The following is a 21,808-nucleotide window of genomic DNA, read 5'->3' on the forward strand; positions in this document are numbered from 1 at the left end:
TCAAATACCAGTGGGGTGTGTCTACACTGGAGGTGGGGAGCAACTTCCAGCTCAGGTGGGCATACAAGTGCTAACATGGATGGACCTAGTATGCTAAAAACAGTGCCACAGTGGCACTGGCGGTGAGGGGTTAGCTGCCCGAGTAAGTACCTGTATTCCCAGGTGGGGCTGTACTCGGGATGGCTAACCCATCCCATTGCTCACGTCACCACAGCTCCACTTCTATTTTTAGCACACTAGCTAGGTCAAAGCTAGCACCTGTATGTATCCAAGCTAGAAATTACACCTCCAGTGTAGGCGTACCCTTAATTACCATAACACTCTTTTTTACACTCTAGTTTATAAGCGGGGGTGTGGGGGGGAATTCTTTCTTGCCTGAAATGTGCTTGGTCCAGGAGAGTGACTGGGGAGGGAGATTATTAAGGAACTGGGATCTTTATTCATTCTGGCATAATTCAGAGCAGTTACGGGGCTGCTCTAATTCAGAGCGTACACCAGCTGAAAATCAGCAGAATGCAGCGGTGCTCTGCCCTCACTCTGACATGCCTCTTACACTGGGGTCGGGATGGGTAGTTGCCACAGGAGCCAGTATGCCAGCTTTACAGCAGCTGAGAGATCCTGCCTTTCGGAGGCACTTCTCAGCTGGCCAGCTACATCTAGATTCCAACAGCTTTGTCCACATGAGAATCCGGCTTTATATGTCCAAGGGCAAAAGTAGTGAAAACTTGTTTGTCTGTCCCTCCATCGTCCCTAGAGAAAACCATCTCCCAATATTACAGACTTGCTGGTGTTTAAATTGATATTGTTAGAACAAAAACAACGAGGAGTATTTGGGAATAAGCTTTCATGGGTAAAAAACCCCATTCTTTAAGGTGCCACTGGACTCCTTTTGTTTTTGTGGATACAGACTAACACGGCTACCCCTCTGATACTTGGGAGTTAGAACAGTCTGTTTCACCGGTTTTATATCAGCTCTGTTGACACAGAGCTTTTAAACCCAGACAGCACAGCAGATCTCAACATAAACATCACTGGGGTTAATGTATGGTTTGAGTGAACTGCAGTAGTTAAATTACATTGCTTAGAAATAAACATTTGCTAGGTCAGATAAACATTCAAGCGGAGGCATTTATCAGAGCTGAAAGCCATTGGCTGTGGGTAAGCTACTTGTTTCTAAACGTGATCACTGTCATACAGGAAGAAATCAATTGAAAAATGACAAACGCATTTCTGGAATTTAGAAATGTGTGTTGGTCTGATGGAGGCTGATCCTGTGAGGTACTGAGCACTGTGTAGAAAGTGCCAAGCACTTTTCTCTCTCTCACGTTTTTTTTTTACAAAAGACTCATTTTCCTTCTGCATCACAAAACAAAAACAAATTTTGAAATCTGGAAATTTTTCACAAAATGTAATTCTTGTTTTCCAGCCAGCCCCATTCAACAAGGCGTTCAGCACCTTGCAGGATTGAGCCCTTAGTCTGCAAATGCAGCATCGTGCCAGCTGCCTTGTTTCTCAGTCTGTTACATTGGTGGTGGGAGGGGGAAGTGTGGCTAAAATGAATATAACTGAGTGAAAGCAAGTGTAACTTTTTTCCATACACAAATAGCAAAACAGGTCATTTCAATTTGAATGAATTGTGCTTAAATGAAGAGAGCACCAAAACAAGAAAGAACAAAAGTAAGTGTGTGTGCGAGAGAGAGAGAGAGCACAAAGAGTGTGGGGTGTGTTCTTCTCTGCTAACAATCTGCACTCAGAATGTCTGCCAGTCATTGCAGAGAGCAGAAACCTTAGTGAGTTAAAGATGCAGTACAGAGAAAAAGTCACAACAGTTACATCACTAAATACATTGCAAGTGGGATCTCTAATCAATAAAGGTGGGGCCTCAAATTGAAATAATTGGTGGGAAAGTAGGTTCAAACAGTACAGTCTCAAAGGCATGGCTTGTGCAAGCAATAATGTCGTTAGTCAGCCCTCTGTCAGATTTGACTAGTAGTTGGGAGGGAATAATGATCTTTCTTTCCCCCTAACTTGTGACTAGCCGGTGTAATTCGTTTACTTTATAATCACAGTAATTGCTTTTCTAGAATAGCTAAATTAAGTTTTGATCTCTTACAGCAGGAAAGCAATTGAGAACCACAGCTGAGCCCAGAATGCTGTACATTAACATTATTCACTCTAACACAATCTCAGCTGTAATGAATGAGGTGTTGAAATGGTAATCAGCATTTACATTTGTACAAATCTGACATCAATGCAGTATCTTCTGGCTTTTTCTGTAATATAATTTTGTAGCTGCTTAATATATTAGTCAAGGTGTGCATTTTTGTATTTATACAAATGAATTGTGGTTTGTACGTAAAAGACTAGATGCTTTCCACAGGGCAGTTTTAGAAAGGCTGAGGTGACCCAAAAAATTCATTAAACCGTTATTGTGATAGAGGAGCATGGGCCAAGAGCGTGATCTAAAACCCATTGAAATCAATGGAAAGACTTCCATTGACTTCCCTCTGTTTTTCAATCAGGCCCCAGCTCTTCCTCATCCTGACGAAGCAAGCAGTCCAAAGGAGTTAAGGGAACTACCTGTAGCTAGGGGATGAAGACATCATTATCTTCAATAGAAGCATTAACGCCCCCTTAAAGCGCTTCAAACTTGCTTTTAAGAATACAGTACTGAATGTTTTTATTCTCTGAAGATGTGACTGTCCAGGGAATATGGTCAATGATGCTTCTGTTCTTACAACATAGGCAGATGTGCTGGAATGTGGGATAACATGAGCTGCTGGCCTTCTTCGTCAATTGGACAGACTGTCAATGCTCATTGTCCAGAATTCTTCCAAATGCTTACTGGAAAAAAAGGTAAAATAAAGTAATTTAAAAGAAAATCCTTTCACTGTAATTCGATTTTAAAAAGGGACACTTTCAGGTCAGCTTTCATTTTTAGAAAACCTAAACTCAGAAAAATTGTTTCCACGTTTTTTTAAAGGCCAATGACCAGAATTCTGTGGTGTTTGCAGCCTGAATATTTTCATCATTGTACTAATGCAGGAGAGCTTGAAAATGAAACTGACTAAAAACAAAAATAAAACGAACTACTTTCTTTTTATTGTGGTGATCCATAAGGCTCAGACAGGGATGAAGAACATTTTTTGTTCTTTCATTTCAAAAGACTTTTCATTTGAAAATATAACTTATTTTATACCTAATTTTAAAAAGGAAAGGAAAAAGGTTGAAATTGGAGCAAAATGTTTGAAATTTTCAAAACAAAATGTTTCAATTGACCCAAACTGTTTTTTGTTTTATTTTCAGTTTGAAAAAAAAATCAACTTTTCATCCCGATTCAAAATAGGGAAATGGTGAATATTCTCATGGGATAGGAAAACTATTTCACAGCCAGCTCTACTGATGATGATTTTTGGCTGGAAAAGCAGGAGCCTCTGTATGCTAAAAGCACAGCCACTAATTCAGCCACTAGAGGGGGCTGCTAACACTTGAGAAGGTCCAATATTTAGTCTGTCCAGTAGAAAACAGTAGCATAAATATAAAAGTTGGATGGTGCTTGGAGTGGAACACAGGTCGTACATCCAAAGGTTACTATCTGAAATCATGGGTGCATTCTGTTATCTGAAGGAAATGGAAACCATAACTCTAGCAATTCTAAACTTAATTTGCTGCTAATATACGGAGTGTCTGAATTGTAGTGAGTCACTAATAATAAGCAATGATCAAAGCGAGTGGATTCAAAACAGAATCACAAGACAATGTCCACTAGCATTAAATTTTTTTTATCTCTGTTCATTTATTATCTTGGGTTGAAACCAACAACAGTTTATTTCCACTGTAGCTACATTCTGTTCTATTACATATACTATGACTTGTTTGTGACTCATACGTTTAAACTCTTAAAATGTTTACTGTCCTGTCTTATGCAATTTTAAGGGGGAAACCAAATATACACAAGATTCGTTTATTTGCAAGAAAAACAACTGCCAAAAGTTTGCTCTCTTAGCCACTTAGCTACAAAGAATAATGATAGCCACAAATACAAAAGAACCATGTTAGGGACACTGATGGGTCTGAACCAAATCCTCGATCCAAACATCCCGGAGCTCTGGGATCTAGATCTGTCTCTGCATCACAAACATCTTGGCTGATCCCTACCTGTGTAATGAGCTGAAACAAAAGTCAGGACCCAAATATCGTATGAGTGAAGGTCGGATCCAGATCTGCATGTTGAGTCTCACACGCATTCAGGATGGAGTCTCAGCAGAGTATAAAAGAGAGCATGTCGTGATTTCCCCAAAATATACATATTTCCTAAAAAACAAATAGCATCGTTAAAACCATGCTCCTGTACATCAATATTAAATTTCCTTCTTGATTAAGCCTCTAAAGCTTGTGCACACCCAGCCCCCCAGCCCTTTATCATGCCTTGTCCTCTTTGACACACTTAGAGCCTTTCTTCCTACTCTGGGTTGTCAGTTATAGGCCCACTTCTAAGCACAAGGAGTAATGGTCTCAAGTTGCAGAGGGGGAGGTTTAGGTTGGACATTAGGAAAAACTTTTTCACTAGTAGGGTGGTGAAGCACTGGAATGGGTTACCTAGGGAGGTGATGGAATCTCCTTCCTTAGAGGTTTTTAAGGTCAGGCTTGACAAAGCCCTGGCTGGGATGATTTAGTTGGGTTTGGTCCTGCTTTGAGCAGGGGGTTGGACTAGATGACCTCCTGAGGTCCCTTCCAACCCTGAGATTCTATGATTCACTGCATTTTGGTTTAAGGTAATGTTGCTTATCTCTGTCTGACAGAAACACACCACAGTCTGCTTCTACAGTCAAGGACACTTGCACTCTACTTTGTAGGCAGGCTGAGAGGGAAGGACGGGGTAGGGAGGCAGTGGGGAAGATGTGGATTGTCAAGAAATGCTCCATCTTCTCCCTTTTGCTGATGTGCTGCAGCAGAACTTAGAAAAATGTGACTCAAAACTCAAACCTGACCTTTCCAAAGACATTAGCTGGAGCAAAGACTTCCAAAAAATTAAATAATAATCTAATATCTGGCACATCTCTAATTCCTGCCACCCAAGGAGTTCAAAGCCTGTGTCAGGCATCTTTCTTTCCACCCGATCTTTAAGTGACAGCCTTTTTTTAAGGGTCATAGTAAAAGTCAGGACAAAATGTAGATGGGCTGTCAGTATATCGGAGTTGTCCTGTCTGGTGCAGCAGCCCAAATGTTGTGCTGATTTATTCTCCATATAATACTGCTGACTCCAATGGGATACCACAAGGCATGAGCTAATGCAAAAATCTCACAGGGTATGTATCTTAGTTGCTTTTCCTTCTCTCCCTTGAGTATTGGAAGGATCTTACCGGACTCGCCTGCTGCAGAAATGTGATAGCTTAACTTAGAACCACTGGGAAAATAGAAACCATGTGATACCATCCAGGAAAACAAAACTTGTCAGGAACCAACTGTGGTCATTGAGAAGCTGAATATGGCCTTCTGAGTCATGTCCCTGCACTGGAAGAGTACAACAAGAGATGGAGAAGAGCAAGTGGGTTTGTCCTGAGAATGGTTGCTGATGAGGTTGGCATCCATGGAATCCTGACCATATTGAAGTCATTGGGAGTTTGATTCAGTATCACCAGTATTTTATCCCATATCTCTAGAGCAATGGTTCTCAAACTTTTTTTTTTCACAGACCACTTGAAAATTGCTGAGGGTATCAGCAGACCACTTAATGATCTTTCCAAATGTTTGTACCGTTAGCTAACTATTGTAATGCACTTTGGATAAAAGCGCTATACATATCTATCTATCTATCTATCTATCTATATATATGACTCTTAATAATAATTAACATTTTTTTGTTCTAGAAATAAAAGCACACAACTCATATTTTAATATTAGTAGTCTTACCTTTCTAATGCGGTGGATGTGCCCTCTCTCCCCCACCATAGCAGCCCCCGAGCTGGGGTTGGGAGGGAGGAGGTTCTCTCCCCTGCCAGAGCAGCCACAAAGCTGAGGCTGGGAAGGAGGCACCATCTCTCCCCGGCAGCCGCAGCTCTGGAGCTGGGGAAAGTTACCTCTTTCTCTGGCCATCATAGCCCTGCGTATCCCAAATTCCCCCCACCCCCTCTTCTCATGCCACTGCCTCCTCCCACCTTACATGTGCATCTTCTCCAGGGTCCAGGCACCTAATTAGTGGAGTCATGCCTGCACGGCTCCACTAATTAGGTGGGTGGCCCTTCATGCTGTCATGTGTGGCCGCCCAGACACGCACCTTAGAGGGAACTATCTGCAGACCACCTGAATGGAGCTCGTGGACCACAGTTTGAGAACCTCTGCTCTAGAGCAGATGAAACAGTGGTAGCTCCTGGCTGACAGTTGCGCATGGCTATTGCTATTACCTAGACTTTATTTCTTGGCAAAAATACCTTTCTCTTCAGCACCCCATGTGGGTTAGATGGCCATAGCAGCAACCAATCAGAGTTACTTTTCTCCGTTGATCTGATGTAGGCTTGTAGCTTGTCTAGGCCAAGACCAGGAGTTTTTTCTTGTAGTATGAGGTCCCTAATACAAGTTTGAGCACTGTGACATCAATACACATAACCACATTCAGTGTGTGATTGGTCCTCTAGAAATTCCACATATAGATTGCTTCTGATTTTGTTGCAAATCGCAGCCCACTGTGATTTACTGTATGTAAAATCCATACATATGCATGCTCACTAGGGAAAAACTATTGAGGAACATTCCTGTGAATGTAAGTTTCAAGGAATGTATCACACTTCAGATTGTAAACTGAGTTCTTGCTGGAAGCCCGCTGCTCAACAGCCTGGTAATACAGTCAGGCAGGTGCTGTTCTTCTTCCACATGGTAGAAAACCCACAGATATGGTTTACTGCTATAAGAAGGACTTGTATCCATGTTATAATTCCACAGGACTAAGCTCTCCACTCTTGCTGGCACACATGTGCACAAATCAGATGTGTTTTCCTAGTAAATCCCATAAAAATACACAAAATACACACACTCACAGTTGTGTTTTTAAAAGAAGAGATGAGCCATCACTCAGAATCGCAGCAGTGATTTCGTACAGACGGAACAGAGCTCTCAGATCTGAGGCACTATTCATACTGTTATGAGCTGGGTGAAACCTTGTTATGGGTTGAGTTAAAACCTTTTTCAAACTTACAAGATAGTTGTAAGAAACACATCAAGGGCCACACCTAAAACCGAAAAAAGAGAATCTGCCCAGAAACTAGCACCAGGTGGGTGGCAGGTTGGGGTCCTCTGGGTATTGTGACCAGGTGTGTGAGAAAACACATGCAAACTGAGAATATATGAAGAACAGTAAGAGAGGAGGAGGGATAGCTCAGTGGTTTGAGCATTGGCCTGTTAAACCCAGCATGATGAGTTCAATCCTCATGGGGGCCACATAGGGATCTGGGCCAAAAATCAGTACTTGGTCCTACTAGTGAAGGCAGGGGGCTGGACTCAATGACCTTTCAAGGTCCCTTCCAGTTCTAGGAGATAGGTATATCTCTAATTTTATATAGAGGCAGGGTGTGTGTGCATGCAGGGCTGGCTCCAGGCACCAGCAGAGGAAGCACATGCTAAGGGGACAGCATTCTTGGGGAGCAGGGGTGGCTCCAGGCCCCAGCATGCCAAGCGCATGCTTGGGGGGGGCGCTCTGGAGGGCAGCAGGCAGGGCTCCGGTGGACCCTCTGCAGGTGTGCCTGCGGAGGGTCCACCGGAGCCGCGGGACAGGCGACTGGCAGAGTGCCCCCTGCGGCATGCCACCCTGCTTGGGGCAGCGAAATGTCTAGCGCCGCCCCTGCTGGGGAGGCACAGTCTGGGCGAGGTTTTTTTGTTGTTGTTGTTGCTCTGGCATTTCGGGCAGTAGTCTGAGCAGCTTTTTTTTTTTTTTTTTTTTGCTTGGGGCAGCAAAAATGGTAGAGCCAGCCGTGTGTGTGAGAAAGCCAGAGTCAGGCAGCAGGCTAGCCTGTGAGTGCAGTGTGACCCTGAAAGGGGCTGGGGAGAGAGCGCGAACAAGCTTTTGGGTCTACTAGCTACAGAGGCTTGGGGCGGTGAGCTAGGAGACTACTCCTCTTGGTTCTGGTTCTGGTTCCTCCTGGGTTCAGAGGAGCAGGGCTTCATGCTCTCCTTGTGGCTAAACAAGGAAAAATACCAGAATCCATCAGTTTCTAGTTCCAACTGGAGCATCCTGAAGGCCCCAAAATTTAACTAGCCTCTCAAGTCAAAAAGGGGCAACATTATTCACTGCTGCAAGTCAAACATCTTGTCCTCTCATCAGACAGAGATAAGCAATCAGACCTCTGATCTAGGGATCTTCAGGAAAATGTCAAACTTCTCCCGGGGCATGAATCTGTGGTGCAATGAGTCACAGATTTGCTGTTCCCAGAACACAAACCAGCAAACACCAGATGTACACAACAGCTTTGCTTATTTATGTTTCAATTAATAAAATGCACCTGTCACAACTGTCCCTGGATGCGTGAACAATATCATAAGAACCGCACAATACATTGGACAAATATCAATATAATTAACTCACCACCTCATCAATAAACTGCATGCGCTATGCACAGTAATTCTCTTCCTCACCCTGAAAAAAAAGACTGAAGAATTGGTGAGCTTTGCACTGGGCTCCTAAAGGTTAACAGACTCAGTCCCTGAACTCCAGAGTCAATGTCCATGGCTGAGAATCACATCTCCAGCTCCCAGCTGCTCAAGACTAGGGACTGCTAGTCGAAACACCTCAGCTGATCTCAGTTGTTGTGAAGACACAGATGCAGAGAAGCATTTGTGTAGCCCACAGCCAAACAGTATAGGGCTGTAGGGTCTGATCTAGCTCCCACTGAAGTAGGGTGACCAGAGGGCAAGTATGCAAAATCGGGACAGGGGATGGAGGGGGAATAGGCGCCTATATAAGACAAATCCCCAAATATCGGGACTGTCCCTATAAAATTGGGACATCTGGTCACCCTACATGGAAGCTGTCGGAGAAAATTTAGTTCTCGCTTTTTCGTTTGGGTGCAGCAAAATCAAATACTTTATTATTTTTTAGTAATTATAATGGAGGGAGAGAGTGCCATAGGACACAGGGTCGCCCTAGTCCTGGACAGGTCTCTCAACTGGTAAACAATTACAGCAAGCCTTTATATTTTTATTATAGACAATAACTAGCAATAATACAGACAATAAAGAGCAACAACTACATTTTGTTCATATATAAGCCATTTTGCTATTTTGTTTTTTTACTTTTAGAAGACACCAGGCTGCATATTTGGTTATTAGTTACAAGGTCGTAATAACTTTTTACACAGTTCTTTTTCTTTGCCTTACACTATTTTTGCTTCTAGAAGTCTCACGTCATTAGGGTTACAGTATGGCCTGACTCTTGCTAACTGACTGACATGCATTAAGATCCCCTTCAAATCCTTATTAATTTTTTCCCTGCTTCCACACTCCCCCGTTTTGTACTTTTAGTACAACAAATATTTTTAAATTTTTATTTGCATTAATTTTTGGATTTGAACCAATAGCATAACTCCCATTAACTTCATTAATACAGGATTGTAGGCCTGATCCAAAGCTCATTGTGGCCAGTGGAGTCTTCCATTGACTTCACTGGGCTTTGGATGGGCTCTTAGCCCTTCTAGACACTCAGGTGATTAATTTTGCTTCTGTTCAGCTACTAGCTATATCGAAAAGATGCTCAGACCGATAGCTGCATTTCACCTGTATTATGCTGTCTGCCCTCCGAGAAGGGAACTATTCTGCATGCTGTTGGAACATGGCCATTTGCTTGTTACTGATCAGCAGGTGGAATAGTCATCCTGGTACAGTTGGGAGACATTACACCTTGTTTTGTTACTGCTGCCACAATACAGGTTTTGTGCATCGAAACTGCACCAGTGAAGGTTGGTCAGAGACATTCCCGAGAACTGATGTTGCTTGTGGCTATGACTTGAACAACACTGCCAATGAGGAGAGAGTGAGTCTGATTTATTGTTTGTAAGTTACATTTTGTTGCTTCATGAAACAATGATCTCAGGGGAGAGATATTTCAAACTAGTAGCAGAGAGAAAATATGGTGTTTGCGGTTCAAGTGTGAGATTGAGAGTCAGGCGGGGGGTGCCTGAGTGAATGTGTCTGTCTGTCTGTCCGTCCGTCCCAGAAGATCCTCCAGTTTGCACACCACACTCCTTCCCCAAACGTAGACTACCCGTGTTTATGAAAAAAATATAGATGTGAAACAATACAAAGAAAGAAAGTGGATGCTCTTCTCTTAACACATCAAAATGGGCTGATTTCCAGGAGATATTTAAAACTTAAAGCGAAGATTCAAATGTATGTCTCTTTACAGCGTATCTACTTCATGAAACTGAAGACCATGTACACAGTTGGATATAGTACCTCCCTTGGGACTCTGACAGTAGCCTTAGGAATCCTGGCCTCATTTAGGTGAGAGGAAGTTCTATGCCGTTTGTTTGCATTTGTTCGGAACCGCTGATTAATCCATAGAAGCCCCATATTCCTTTGTTTGCTTTCAGATTAATTTAAATGGTGAAATTTTCAAAATTGTTATAGAAATCAGAGCTGGAAATGCACTCGGGGTCACTAGTCCATGTCCTGTTAGTGCAGGATTCTTCCCCGAAGCAGGTTTTTTCTGTGCTTTTGCCAGGCTGGTTTCCAAGGTTGGTGCTGCCACCATATACTTCCCTTACGAGACTAGCTCACATTTTAATAGTTCTCACCCACAGGAAGGTTTTTCTTTGCTATTCAGCCTAAATTTCCTTTTTTAAATGCATTTTTGGGGCCTTAATCTAGAGTAATTGCATTAGCTGCAGTACAGTATTTCATATTTATACAAGCGTGACAGAGTACAAATTTAAGCCCCAGGCATGTATAATTTATGTACGCTGGAGGCTTGATTTTGTTGATTACTCAACCAAATAAACTTCATTTATCATAAATAATGTATCAGTAAAGTGCCTTCGGAACCCAAAATGCTTTGCAAACTATAGTCCATCCTAAGCCTCGAGGCACAGATTTCCAATTGGCTGCTGGGGGATTCAGCACATAGTAGATTTGTGGGTACAAGTCCAGAATCTAGACAGCACCACTGATGTGCAACCAGCTCTGGGTAGGGGGCAGCAGCTTGGCACACATCACAGTTCAGAATGTGCGGGGAGGGGAAATGTTGGCCAGAGCTATTACAGATATTACCCTCAACTTTTAAGGCTGTGTCCTGATATCTTCCCTGTAAGAGCAGACGTGACTTTGTTTTTTCAGATTTTCTCGAAAGGAACCCCTTGGGATGGGTAAATTGCATGGAATTAACACTGATGTCCCTTGAAGGACAAAGGGCTGAGTTGATTCTGCTAGGCTTTGAATCTGTAGGCCCTGGTAGCCTAGGTCTTTGAAGCCTGATGAGATCAATAAGCCATCCGCTTTCTAGAAACATAACTTCATGAGATTTCTCTCTTTTGGGTACAGAAGACTCCGTTGTACGAGGAACTACATCCACATGCATCTGTTTACATCCTTCATTTTCCGAGCCTTGTCAAACTTAATCAAAGACGCCGTTTTGTTTTCTTCTGAGGACGTTAACTACTGCGGGGCACACACGGTAAACTCCCAGACTTCCAGAATCTTCAGTTCCCCACCCTTCCACTGGAATTTCATCAAGGCAGTTTGTAAGGAAATGCTTATGCAGGGAAGAGAGCCTACTTCCTTGGTCTTTCCTTAACATAGAGAGTTACTGGAGAAGAAAGCGTTGTCTTATCATATAAAAGCACCTCTCTCTCTCCCTCTTGTCACTTTATTGTGCATGTTAATTGTGTCAAGCTGAAAATATCACCATCTTTTACAACTTTGGGCTAGACATTGGTTTTATTCTCTCCTCCCAAGGAAGAATCCAAATGGGTGGGGGAAGTGCTCTGAGAACTCTGTGGGAAATCCTGGCTTCATTGAAGTCAATGGGAGTTTTGCCATTGATTTAGATGAAGCCAGGATTTCACGCTCTGAGCTGAATCTTGCAGTGTCACAGGCTTTCTGTCCTCTCTGTGTGTGATTGGGTGGGAGATGGCCACACGGAAGAGGAAAAGGGAGCACTCATTCGACCATGCAGAGCCTGCCCTTAGCTCACCTGCATAGGCAAGAAACCTTTATCCATGGCTGTCTTAGGAGGCACAAAGTCATAAGCTTCCTCCTCTGCAGCGATGCATTATTCCCTCCCCCTTCCAAGGGGGTAGAGGCCATGGAAAGAGAGTCAGTGCTACATCTGCTCCCCAGTTCAGCCTCCAGTCCCCACACCAAACCCATGGAGCTCTAACCACCTGTCAGCTATGAGGATGGGCTTCAACCTAGTAGGGTGGGGAAAAGGTTTTTGTTCTCGTGCATATTCATGATCCATTCAATCATTGGCCTCTCTACTGAGGTTGCCAAATTAAGGGACCAGTGAGTGCCAGCATTTGGCAACTCTCTTAGGTACTTATAGAACCCCCGTTACCATGCAGCCTGAGAATCTCACAGTCTTTAATGTACTTAGCCTCACAACACTGCTGAGAGGTTGTTATCCCTGTTTGACAGATGGGGGACAGAGAGAGACTAAGTGACTTTCCCAGCACAGGAAGTCTATGACAGAGTAAGGAAGTGAACCCACCTTTCTCAAGTGCCCTACCCACGGGACCGACCCCTCTTCCTTTCCTGTCAATACCTGGAGTGAGCCCACCAATCTGTTTCAGTGTTGGATACCAAAAATGATTGTGCATCCATGTTTACCTTCTGACTGTCTGCAGATGGAGATGCAACACAAGCTAATGATACTCTCTCTGTTTCCTCAGATTGGGTGTAAACTCGTCATGGTCTTCTTTCAGTATTGCATCATGGCTAACTACAGTTGGCTTCTTGTGGAGGGACTGTATCTCCACACCCTTCTGGTTGTTTCTTTCTTCTCGGAAAGGAAGTTCTTCTGGTGGTTCATCGCCCTGGGATGGGGTACTGTTTGGTTATCTTTTCAGTCAAAATAATGGTTGGGTGATTGTTGATTTATCCATGAGAGGTTTATAGAACAATAACTGGATTTTCCATTGCAGGCACCCCAACCATATTTGTTATAGCATGGTCCGTCACCAAGCACCTATGTGAAGATATAGGGTAAGCCATTTTAATTAAATACAAGTTTTACTCAATAGGGGAACATGCAACATAAATGTCTAAGAGGCAGCTGCATCGATTATTTGCCCATTGAAAGCCTTGTCAGCTGTTATTACTGTTTAACCCTAGTGAATCAAACTCCACTTTGCTGAGGTTCAGTTAGCGCCTGAAGGCTGTGAAGATACCTAAACCCTGATTGAGAATTGTGACGTTAGGGGGTTCACCCAGACTGGTAAGGGGTTCTGTCACCACTTGCCCTGTAGCCCTGACACCAGCAGCCTGCTCACAGCACAGGGACCTCATCTTGGCTTCCACCAACCTGACTACTCCATGCAGGGTGACGCCAACAGCCCACAACCACCCCCCTTACAGCATCCAGTCCCTCTCACTGGACCCTTACAGAAGTTAAGTTCGCTGCTTCCAAGGAGGCAGAGCACACACCAGTGTAGGTGTTAGAACTAGGGGCGATGGGGGTGCTACTGTACCCGCTGGCTTGAAGTGGTTTCCATTATACAGTAAAAGCTATTTTATGCACTTCACCAATCAGAAAGCTCTATAAACTGGCATTTCTGATCTTCATTTTATAGGTTATAAATTCCAGTTTATAGTCCAGTTGGTGCGGGGCCAGCAGGGAGTTGGGGTGTAGGAGGGGATGCAGGGCGTGGGCTCTGGGAGGGAGTTTGGATGCAGGAGGGGACTTGGGGAAGCAGGTTGGGGTGCGGGAGAGGATGCGGTGTGCCAGATCCGGGGGCCGCTCACTTCGGGTGACTCCCTGCAATCGGCAACCTGTCCTGGCTGCTCCTAGACGAAGGCACAGCAGGCGGCAATGCATGCTGCCCCCACCTTGCCCCGAGGGCTAGTTCTGCAGCTCCCATTGGCTGGGAACTGCGGCCAATGGGAGCTGCGGGGGCAGTGCTTGTGAGAAGAGGCAGCACACAGAGCCGCCTGCTCTGCCTAGGAGCAGCCAGGACAGGTCACCACTTGTGGGGAGCCACCTGAGGTGAGCAGCCTCCAGATCTAGCACCCCGCACCTCCTCCTGCATCCCATCCCTCAGCTCTGCACTGCCTCCCACAGCCAAACTCCCTCTCTTTTAGTTAACTGGCATTTTTCACTTATTGGCAATCCCTATTCCCCCAACATGCTGGATAAAACAGCTTTTACTGTATACAGGGCTTACAGTTTGGTTCAATGGCTCTCAGCAGTCCCACTATCCCAATGGTTCCAACGCTCCTGCACACCAGCCTGGTCGTTTAGCTGAGGACTTCACCCTTTCTTTTAATACACAGCACTGAGATGGATTTGTACTAAAACAAGAATAAGCATATTGACAAAGAACAGAAATTTAAGTGACAATAAGTAGGACTAGAAGACACAGGTATGGTAACAAGTGCAAGAAAACCAAACACACTTTCTAGTGACTAAAACCTCAGCAAGTTACAATCTTTGCCTAAGTAGGTTTTCTCACCTATAGTCAGTTGCAGCTGCTCTTGGTTTTCAGGCCAAGAAGATCCACATTTGATGAGCTCTAAGAGTGCTGCTTCCTCTTTGTCCCCTAGGTGATGGATGCCAAAAAGGCTCTTCTTCGGCTTATATTTCCCAGAGCCTGTTTTCTGTTTCAAGATCCAGGAAGAGTTACTGGGGTTCCAGTTCCATCTCCCATTGTGGTCAATAAGCGGTATCCCCCCCCCCCACACACACACACCCACACCTGGCCTGGTTGTTTAGTTTGCTGGCTTTGTTTCCCTTCTATGCAGATGTACTTTTCATTGTCCTTTGAGGTATTACATTGGAGACACACGAAAATGGTGAAATAACATTCCTTTGTCTTGGACAGGCTGGGCTTATGCACTGTTTGCAAAATACCTTTTAAGAACATATTTCCAGCACACCTCCATACTTCTTAATACAACCCCCTGTACATACATCGTGCAACGATATTAATGACCGGCGTGTTACTGGTTTGCCTATGATACCTTCCATGATACCTTTTAGAAACAGATTATGACAAAGCGTGTTGTGGCAATGAGTATGTCTGGCCTGATGGGGGTTATTGTATGATGTGCCCTCTGCCAGATGGCACTGAGGGACTCAGCATGCACCAAATGATTTTAAACTCTTTTTAAATAGGGTTCAGCTACAAAGGCAGCCAGCTTTTTCAAACCTAGTGGATGCCTCCTTTAAAGCCACCTGGCCTTCTCTTTTTGCACTCCAGTAAGAGACTTGGAGCACAGCCATTTCAAAGCCCGACTTTGTAGCTGACTTGTAAGAACAATGAAACCTCGGTTCTCTGATGGCTTCTGGTGTTTTCCCCAAGGCTTTTGGATAAATAGGATTGTACTTCATTTTAAGGGCAATATGTCATTTCGCTAGTCCAGATGCAATCTAGCCTCATTGAAGTTTTGCCACTGATGTCCGTGGGCACAGGAGTAGGCCTTGAATGGAAATTATTTAATATTGTGAAAAATGCAATAGAGCCCTATTTGAAGAGCTAAGAAATTAAGATCCTGTGTGAAAGCAGTTGGCATTTGGGGTTCTAGAAAGTACATCTTTTTTTTCTTATTATTATTACAGGTGTTGGGACATTAATACCAATGTTGCTATCTGGTGGATCATTAGAGGCCCTGTAGTCCTGTCTATTTTTGTAAGTCTGTTCTGTAACAAGTGCTTGCAAAGTGCATTTCCAAATGTTGTGAAATCAAAGATCACCCACTTGACGTGTTTTAAAACTGTTTGTCGAATGATTTTAAACATGTGGCTTAACTGGCGTGATACAGCCTCAGTGACTTTTGCTTAGTAGGAGTCAGCATCTGTAACTAATGCCTCAGGGCTAACTTTACAAAGAAAGCTCTGAGCTTCCTTCCAAGAAGCAAAAGCCTAAGGGGGATCAGATTTCCACATCCTGCTGATTTCACATGAACTTCAACTGGCTTGTGGAAGCTTGTTTTGCACTGTTCCATGGGAGGCTCTGGAGGAGAAACAAAAGGGCGGAAGCTTTCACCACAACAGTCATTTTGCCTGCGCTCTGACACTGCCTTGCTCAGCAAAGCCCAAACCAACTTGCTTTAGCCCACACAGCCACCAGTTTTAGCTTTTCAATATGAATCCCGGGCCAAATTCTGCCCTCATTTACACCCAGGCAACTCTCTTGGCCCCACAAAGTTGAATGGAAGGCTGGACAACTGGGCAAGCCAATCAGAAAACTTAGCAGGACCACAGCATTTCTGTTCATTGACTGCAACAACCTACATTCATACTAGATAGGGTGAGATTTAAATTCCAGCCGGGTCAGGAAATTCAGCAATAAAGTGACAAATTTAACTGTGTATTGGGGCGGAGGGGAGTGTCTCTCCTAGAGCAGCACAACGCATAGCTATGAAGATGGCTCACATACACTGCAATGCAATAATATTTTCATGGATAAAAATAAGGAATCACTCATTTAACAAATCTACATCACACGAAAGGGCATTCCTATTTGCAGTGTCCACTGGGGAAAACACAAAAAGGGTTCCCCTTCATGTTTCCTCAAATTAACCTGAGACCCCTAATACAGGGCATTACATTTAATACTGTAGGTGTAGGAAAGGGTTAAAAGCTACAGTGCAGTGGCATGATGAGGAAGCCACTGCAGGTGAGTAAATTAATGGGTCACTAGCTGTGCAGTGGATAGAGCACAGAGTATCCACGTTGGGAGATGTGATGTGAAACACAGATAAGCTGAATTTTATTTCTCCATGCTCCACTCTGGTTTACACTACTTCTTACCAAGAAAGGAGAACTGAATCTGTATCTGACTATATCATATTATTTCTACACTTTGTCTGCAGGCCAAATGAACAGAGAAAGATATTGCTTCCCTTTCCCACTGCCCAAAAGCAGATCAGCATTTTTAGTTGGTTTTCCTCCTTGCAGAGGAAAACAAAAGCACTCCTACAATGGTTATCATTCTGAAGCCTGCTTTGCCTGTAAAGTTAATGTGGATCCAGTATCTAAGATCCCCTATATGCAGAATAACAATGATTGTCAAAGGATAACTTTAATGGCTTCCTCTGAACATCTTCACTTGTGTCTAATCAAGCCGGGGCAATCAGCTGGCCCCCTAAAAGCCAAATTTTGAACAGGAGATATTTGAAAATTGTGGCAACTATTTATTTTACCAGAGTGCATCACCTCCCTTTTCTTTGGTGATTTGTCTTGAAGTTTGGATAATGAATTCTGTCCCCTATTTAGTTGTGTCTGGATGAAATTAACCCCTTGGCAGAGGGACAGCACAGGGCCTATGTGCTGCTTAAATCTTCAAAATAGGGATTAAGTAGGATTTAAGTGATGCATAGGTGGCACACAGGTGAATGTCACCCTCTAGGAGCACCTAGAGATTAATGTAGTTAGTTAAATCAGAAGGGTAAAGCCAGGCTGCAGGTCTGCAGTGTGCTGCTAATAAGAGATTTCAATAGTCTGACGTCTGTCATCCATGTCTGTTGTTTTTACAGGTTAATTTCATTCTTTTTGTAAATATTTTAAGAATCTTAATGAGAAAGCTCAAATCGCCAGAAGGAAGGGGAAATGATTTCAACCAATACAAGTAGGTTATCTCTTTATTATTTAAAAAATATATATATGTAAACACCTCACCTTTAAATAGTTCCCTTTTCTCCCATTTTATGATATCATCTTCCTGTTTATTTCTACTCCTAGGAGACTTGCAAAATCGACACTCCTTCTCATCCCCCTTTTTGGAATTCACTATATCATCTTTGCTTTTTTCCCTGGGGACGTGAACAGCGGCACGATGGAAATTCAGCTGTTTTTTGAATTAGCACTCGGATCATTCCAGGTGATATTTGACACCTATAACCTTTTAATCAAAGAAAGGACATTTCCCTCCCTTTCAAATATCCCAGCTGCCGCAGTAGAAGCAAGATACTTGATCTGCTTTTGGATTTTTTAATCAATTCTAATCTGAAAAAACTGCCCCCAAAATACTAAATCTGGTTCTTGATATGGTACTGTTATTTTACAGGGCTTTATTGTGGCTGTGCTGTACTGTTTTCTCAATGGCGAGGTGAGTTTTCTGCATACACAGCTCCTATTAAGTTATACCTCCACAGGCTCAAGCTTACCACAGCAATGAGCATTAGTTCAAATTATTTCCTCGCATATGAATCCTCTTCTACGTCATCTGTCAGCCTGCTGCCCATTTGCCTAGCTTCACCTCTGAAGTTCCCCACAGTCCTCTTTAGACTTGAGTAACCTACGTAAGTACGTACCATCTGCAAACCTTGCCACCTCTTCGTCCCCCAACCCTTTCCCCTGATTATTAAACACCAGGCCTGGGAGGGAACATTCTGTTAATCACTGGCCAAACTGAAAACTGATCATGTATTCCTACACTTTGGTGTCTGTATCTAAACTAGGTTCTAATATTTTACCTTTCACCCCATGACTGCTTAGTTCCCTTAATTGCCTCTTGTGAGGGAATTTATCAAAAGTTTTATTAGAGTCCAAAAAAATTATGCCATCTTAGATCTTTGAGGCAAGGACTCTTTGTTCTGTGTTTGTACAGCACCTAGCACAATGTGGTCTTGGTCCATGACTATGGGTCCTAGGTGCTACCTCAATTACTGCAGAGTCAGAAACAGTTTTCCCATCCCAAGAGAATTTGAGATTTCAAAAACTTTCCCTCATCCCAAATCTAGCCAAAAAGTCAAAATCTCAAATGGTCACTAACTGAAAATCTGAAAAACAATTTTGGATCAGGTCAATCAAAATGGTTCCCTTAAATATCAACCTTGAAAAAAATAAAGTATAAAATCAATTTACATTTCTAAATGAGAATAGCCATTTCAAACACAAAAAGGGAACTTTTCATTCTGAAAATGTCAAAACAGGGTGTTTTCATAATTTAGAAACTTTAAAAAAATAAAAAATAGGAAATCTGTCAAAGACCCTTACCCTTTTCTGAAGAAAAAACCTTTGTTCAGAAAATTCCCAACCAGCTCGAACCGTAATACAATAAAATAATAGTATCCAGTACCTCCCTCCATTCTTAAACTCGGGGTTAAATAAAGAGTATCTTGTGTGGAACAAACATAAGCTTTGGATAAGGGGAACTGTCTGTCCTTTTCCCATTGTGCTGATTCCCTGCAAAAATGCAAGGTTCTACACATACTTGCTGACCAAAATATTCTGTGACTTCACTGCTTAGGTTCAATTGGAAATTCACAGAAAATGGAGGCAATGGCATTTAAGCCAACACGTCCACTTGAATCAGCACCTTAACTCTTCATCCAGTAACGGAGGAAGTGGTTTCACCCAGGTGATACAGATGATGAAGCCCAGCCCTCAAGAGCAAAAGAGGCAGACTATCCAGAAGTCAAGTGTAATTTAGCAAAGTGCAGTCCAGGGCTACTTCTGTCCTAAAATATACATGGGCAACTCCCATGGGCTGCACCAGGAACTTCCTGAATGTATCCGAAAGCAGAACTTGGCTCTCAGTCAACTGTTCTTGCAGCAGATCTGTTTGTCTATATCCTGTATAGCGGTATTACTACTATGGTTATTTTGCAAAGATTCTGCTCTCCGCCCCCCTCCCCTCCCTTTTCTGGTTCCATGACAACTAAAACCAGATTATATACAACATTCATTGTACCTACATTACTTGGAGGTACTGAGAAAGCGTCTGGAGCAAAAGCTGCAAACATTTGAAAGGAGGTGCCTGGGTCATATCCTAGGAGGGACAAGGCTAGATAAACTAGGAAATGGTGACATCTGTAGCGCTTGACAACATTCATTAAAGAGCACCGATTACAGTGGATTGGCCGTGTTGCTAGAATGACCCCGCACCAACTGACTAAAACTGTTCTCTATAGAAGAGTGCACAGTGAGAGGCTGTGGACATCCAAGGAGAGAGTGGTAGAACACAGGGCATAAAACCAACCAGCCAACTACCCAAGAGGCTTCAAATGGCAGCTCAAACCAGACATCGATGGAATCTTCTCAGACCCTCAGCCCTACCCAACCGTGCTGCTGGAAAAAGGAGACAATGATGACGATTTCCACCTTGTGTGACGAGTCAGCCTTGAGTTACCTCTGAAACTGAGCTTGCTTAAACCTAATCAGTCATCCCTGAGCCAGAGAGTGTGATGAGTCATCAGAGGCAATTACCTGCAGGTCTTGTGATAGGTCCCAGGACATTCAAACAGGGTTCAGCCAATCCACAGGTGAGGATCACGGCAGGTATATAGGCCCCTAAGGGACACAGTCTCTCCAGTCTGCTCAGTGTCACTACCTGGCTGGGATCATTCCCATAGCCTTGTAGTTCTGTGTTGCCGACCAGGCCGTGGGCCGTCAGGCCTAATGGTGAGGGCGAGAGTTCATCCTACCAATAAGAGCTGGGTCCCAGGTGGATGGAGGGTCACTACTGGAGAGACAGAAGCCAATTGCTATAACTAAAGGGCCTGGTATCATGCCCTGAATGGCTGTGGGGCCCAGGCTCATAAACAGGACTGTTAAAGCAGCAGGCCTTTGGGGCTGTGGCACTGTGAGTTCTAAGGTGGTGCAGTGAAGCTCACTGGTTGCCTACCAGCACGATTAGTCAGGGAGCAGGCCAGCATCTGTTCCTGGCCGGTCTGGACCCTGACATTCTGACAGACTGCTCCTGCTCCAGCTAGTCATCACCCCTGCTTCAGTGCCTGTTTCTATGCTAGCTAGACTCTGCTCCTGCCTCAGCTGGGTGCCTGGTGCTTCTGACACCTTGATACACTCGGTAATTCCTTCTTCCTATAACATGGCTTCCTTCCACTCCATTGTGGCTGCATTGGGCTCATCATTATAAAATGTTTCATATTTCTTTTTCTGTTGAAGGCTGGACTGTAGATTTGATTCTGCTTTGCAGGATGAAGGTTGCACAATGTATTCTAAAGCACCATATTAGTTAAAGATGTAGAATTTGTTGTTTAACCCTTTGTTTCAACCTTTAAAACTTGTCTGTCTTTAAAATCTCCCAATTGTAGGTGAAATGTGCTGGGAAGGCTAGGGCTCGGTCCAGCTGTTGTTTCTGTCCTAGCTATACAATGGATACATTGTAGGTTTCAATGGCATCAGAATATATGGGAACAGTTTTCTTCCCTTCGACTGTTCTAACAATGCAGTTATCAGAAAACAACACAATAGTATTGTCTGGGTTAATATGATCACTTGAACTGGTAGAAGCAGAGACCCATTCTGACAAGTTCCCATACTAGTTCACCGTTACCCCAATTAAAAAAAAAAAAGCCTTTGACATTTAGATTGTTGTGTCTATACTTGTGAGTTCTGTCTCTCTGGTCTTCCAAGTGAAGGTAGGGGAAAGTCTTTACAAATTCTGCCTTACACAATACTACTGAAATCAATGAGCTTATACAGAGCATGACCTCAGTGGCGCTACACATAGGGCTTAATTTGAGCTAGGGCTTGTCAGGGCTGAGCCCAGGCACCTCTGGGCTTGGCAGTTCATAGCCCTGGCACCTCTGGGCTTGGCAGTTCATAGCCCTGGCACCTCTGGGCTTGGCAGTTCATAGCCCTGGCACCTCTGGGCTTGGCAGTTCATAGCCCTGGCACCTCTGGGCTTGGCACATCAGTTAT

At 43.6% G+C, this 21,808-nt stretch overlaps 1 protein-coding gene across 1 annotated transcript in view; it reads left to right on the forward strand.

Annotated features, from left to right (window-relative positions):
* SCTR (secretin receptor) overlaps positions 1 to 21,430 on the forward strand; it is a 28,708-nt gene extending 7,278 nt beyond the window's left edge. Inside the window, exons 3-13 of the mRNA XM_045032729.1 lie at positions 2,746 to 2,856; positions 9,915 to 10,018; positions 10,391 to 10,488; positions 11,524 to 11,656; positions 12,873 to 13,026; positions 13,125 to 13,185; positions 15,758 to 15,827; positions 17,677 to 17,768; positions 17,882 to 18,020; positions 18,207 to 18,248; positions 19,392 to 21,430. Of these exons, the coding sequence (XP_044888664.1) occupies positions 2,746 to 2,856; positions 9,915 to 10,018; positions 10,391 to 10,488; positions 11,524 to 11,656; positions 12,873 to 13,026; positions 13,125 to 13,185; positions 15,758 to 15,827; positions 17,677 to 17,768; positions 17,882 to 18,020; positions 18,207 to 18,248; positions 19,392 to 19,574 (1,187 nt within the window). The 3' untranslated portion in view covers positions 19,575 to 21,430. The remainder of the gene's footprint in view (positions 1 to 2,745; positions 2,857 to 9,914; positions 10,019 to 10,390; positions 10,489 to 11,523; positions 11,657 to 12,872; positions 13,027 to 13,124; positions 13,186 to 15,757; positions 15,828 to 17,676; positions 17,769 to 17,881; positions 18,021 to 18,206; positions 18,249 to 19,391) is intronic.
* The last annotated feature ends 378 nt before the right edge of the window (positions 21,431 to 21,808 follow it).

The sequence above is a fragment of the Mauremys mutica genome, chromosome 10 (genome assembly GCF_020497125.1).
Source record: "Mauremys mutica isolate MM-2020 ecotype Southern chromosome 10, ASM2049712v1, whole genome shotgun sequence".
In the NCBI taxonomy this organism is placed as follows: domain Eukaryota; kingdom Metazoa; phylum Chordata; order Testudines; family Geoemydidae; genus Mauremys; species Mauremys mutica.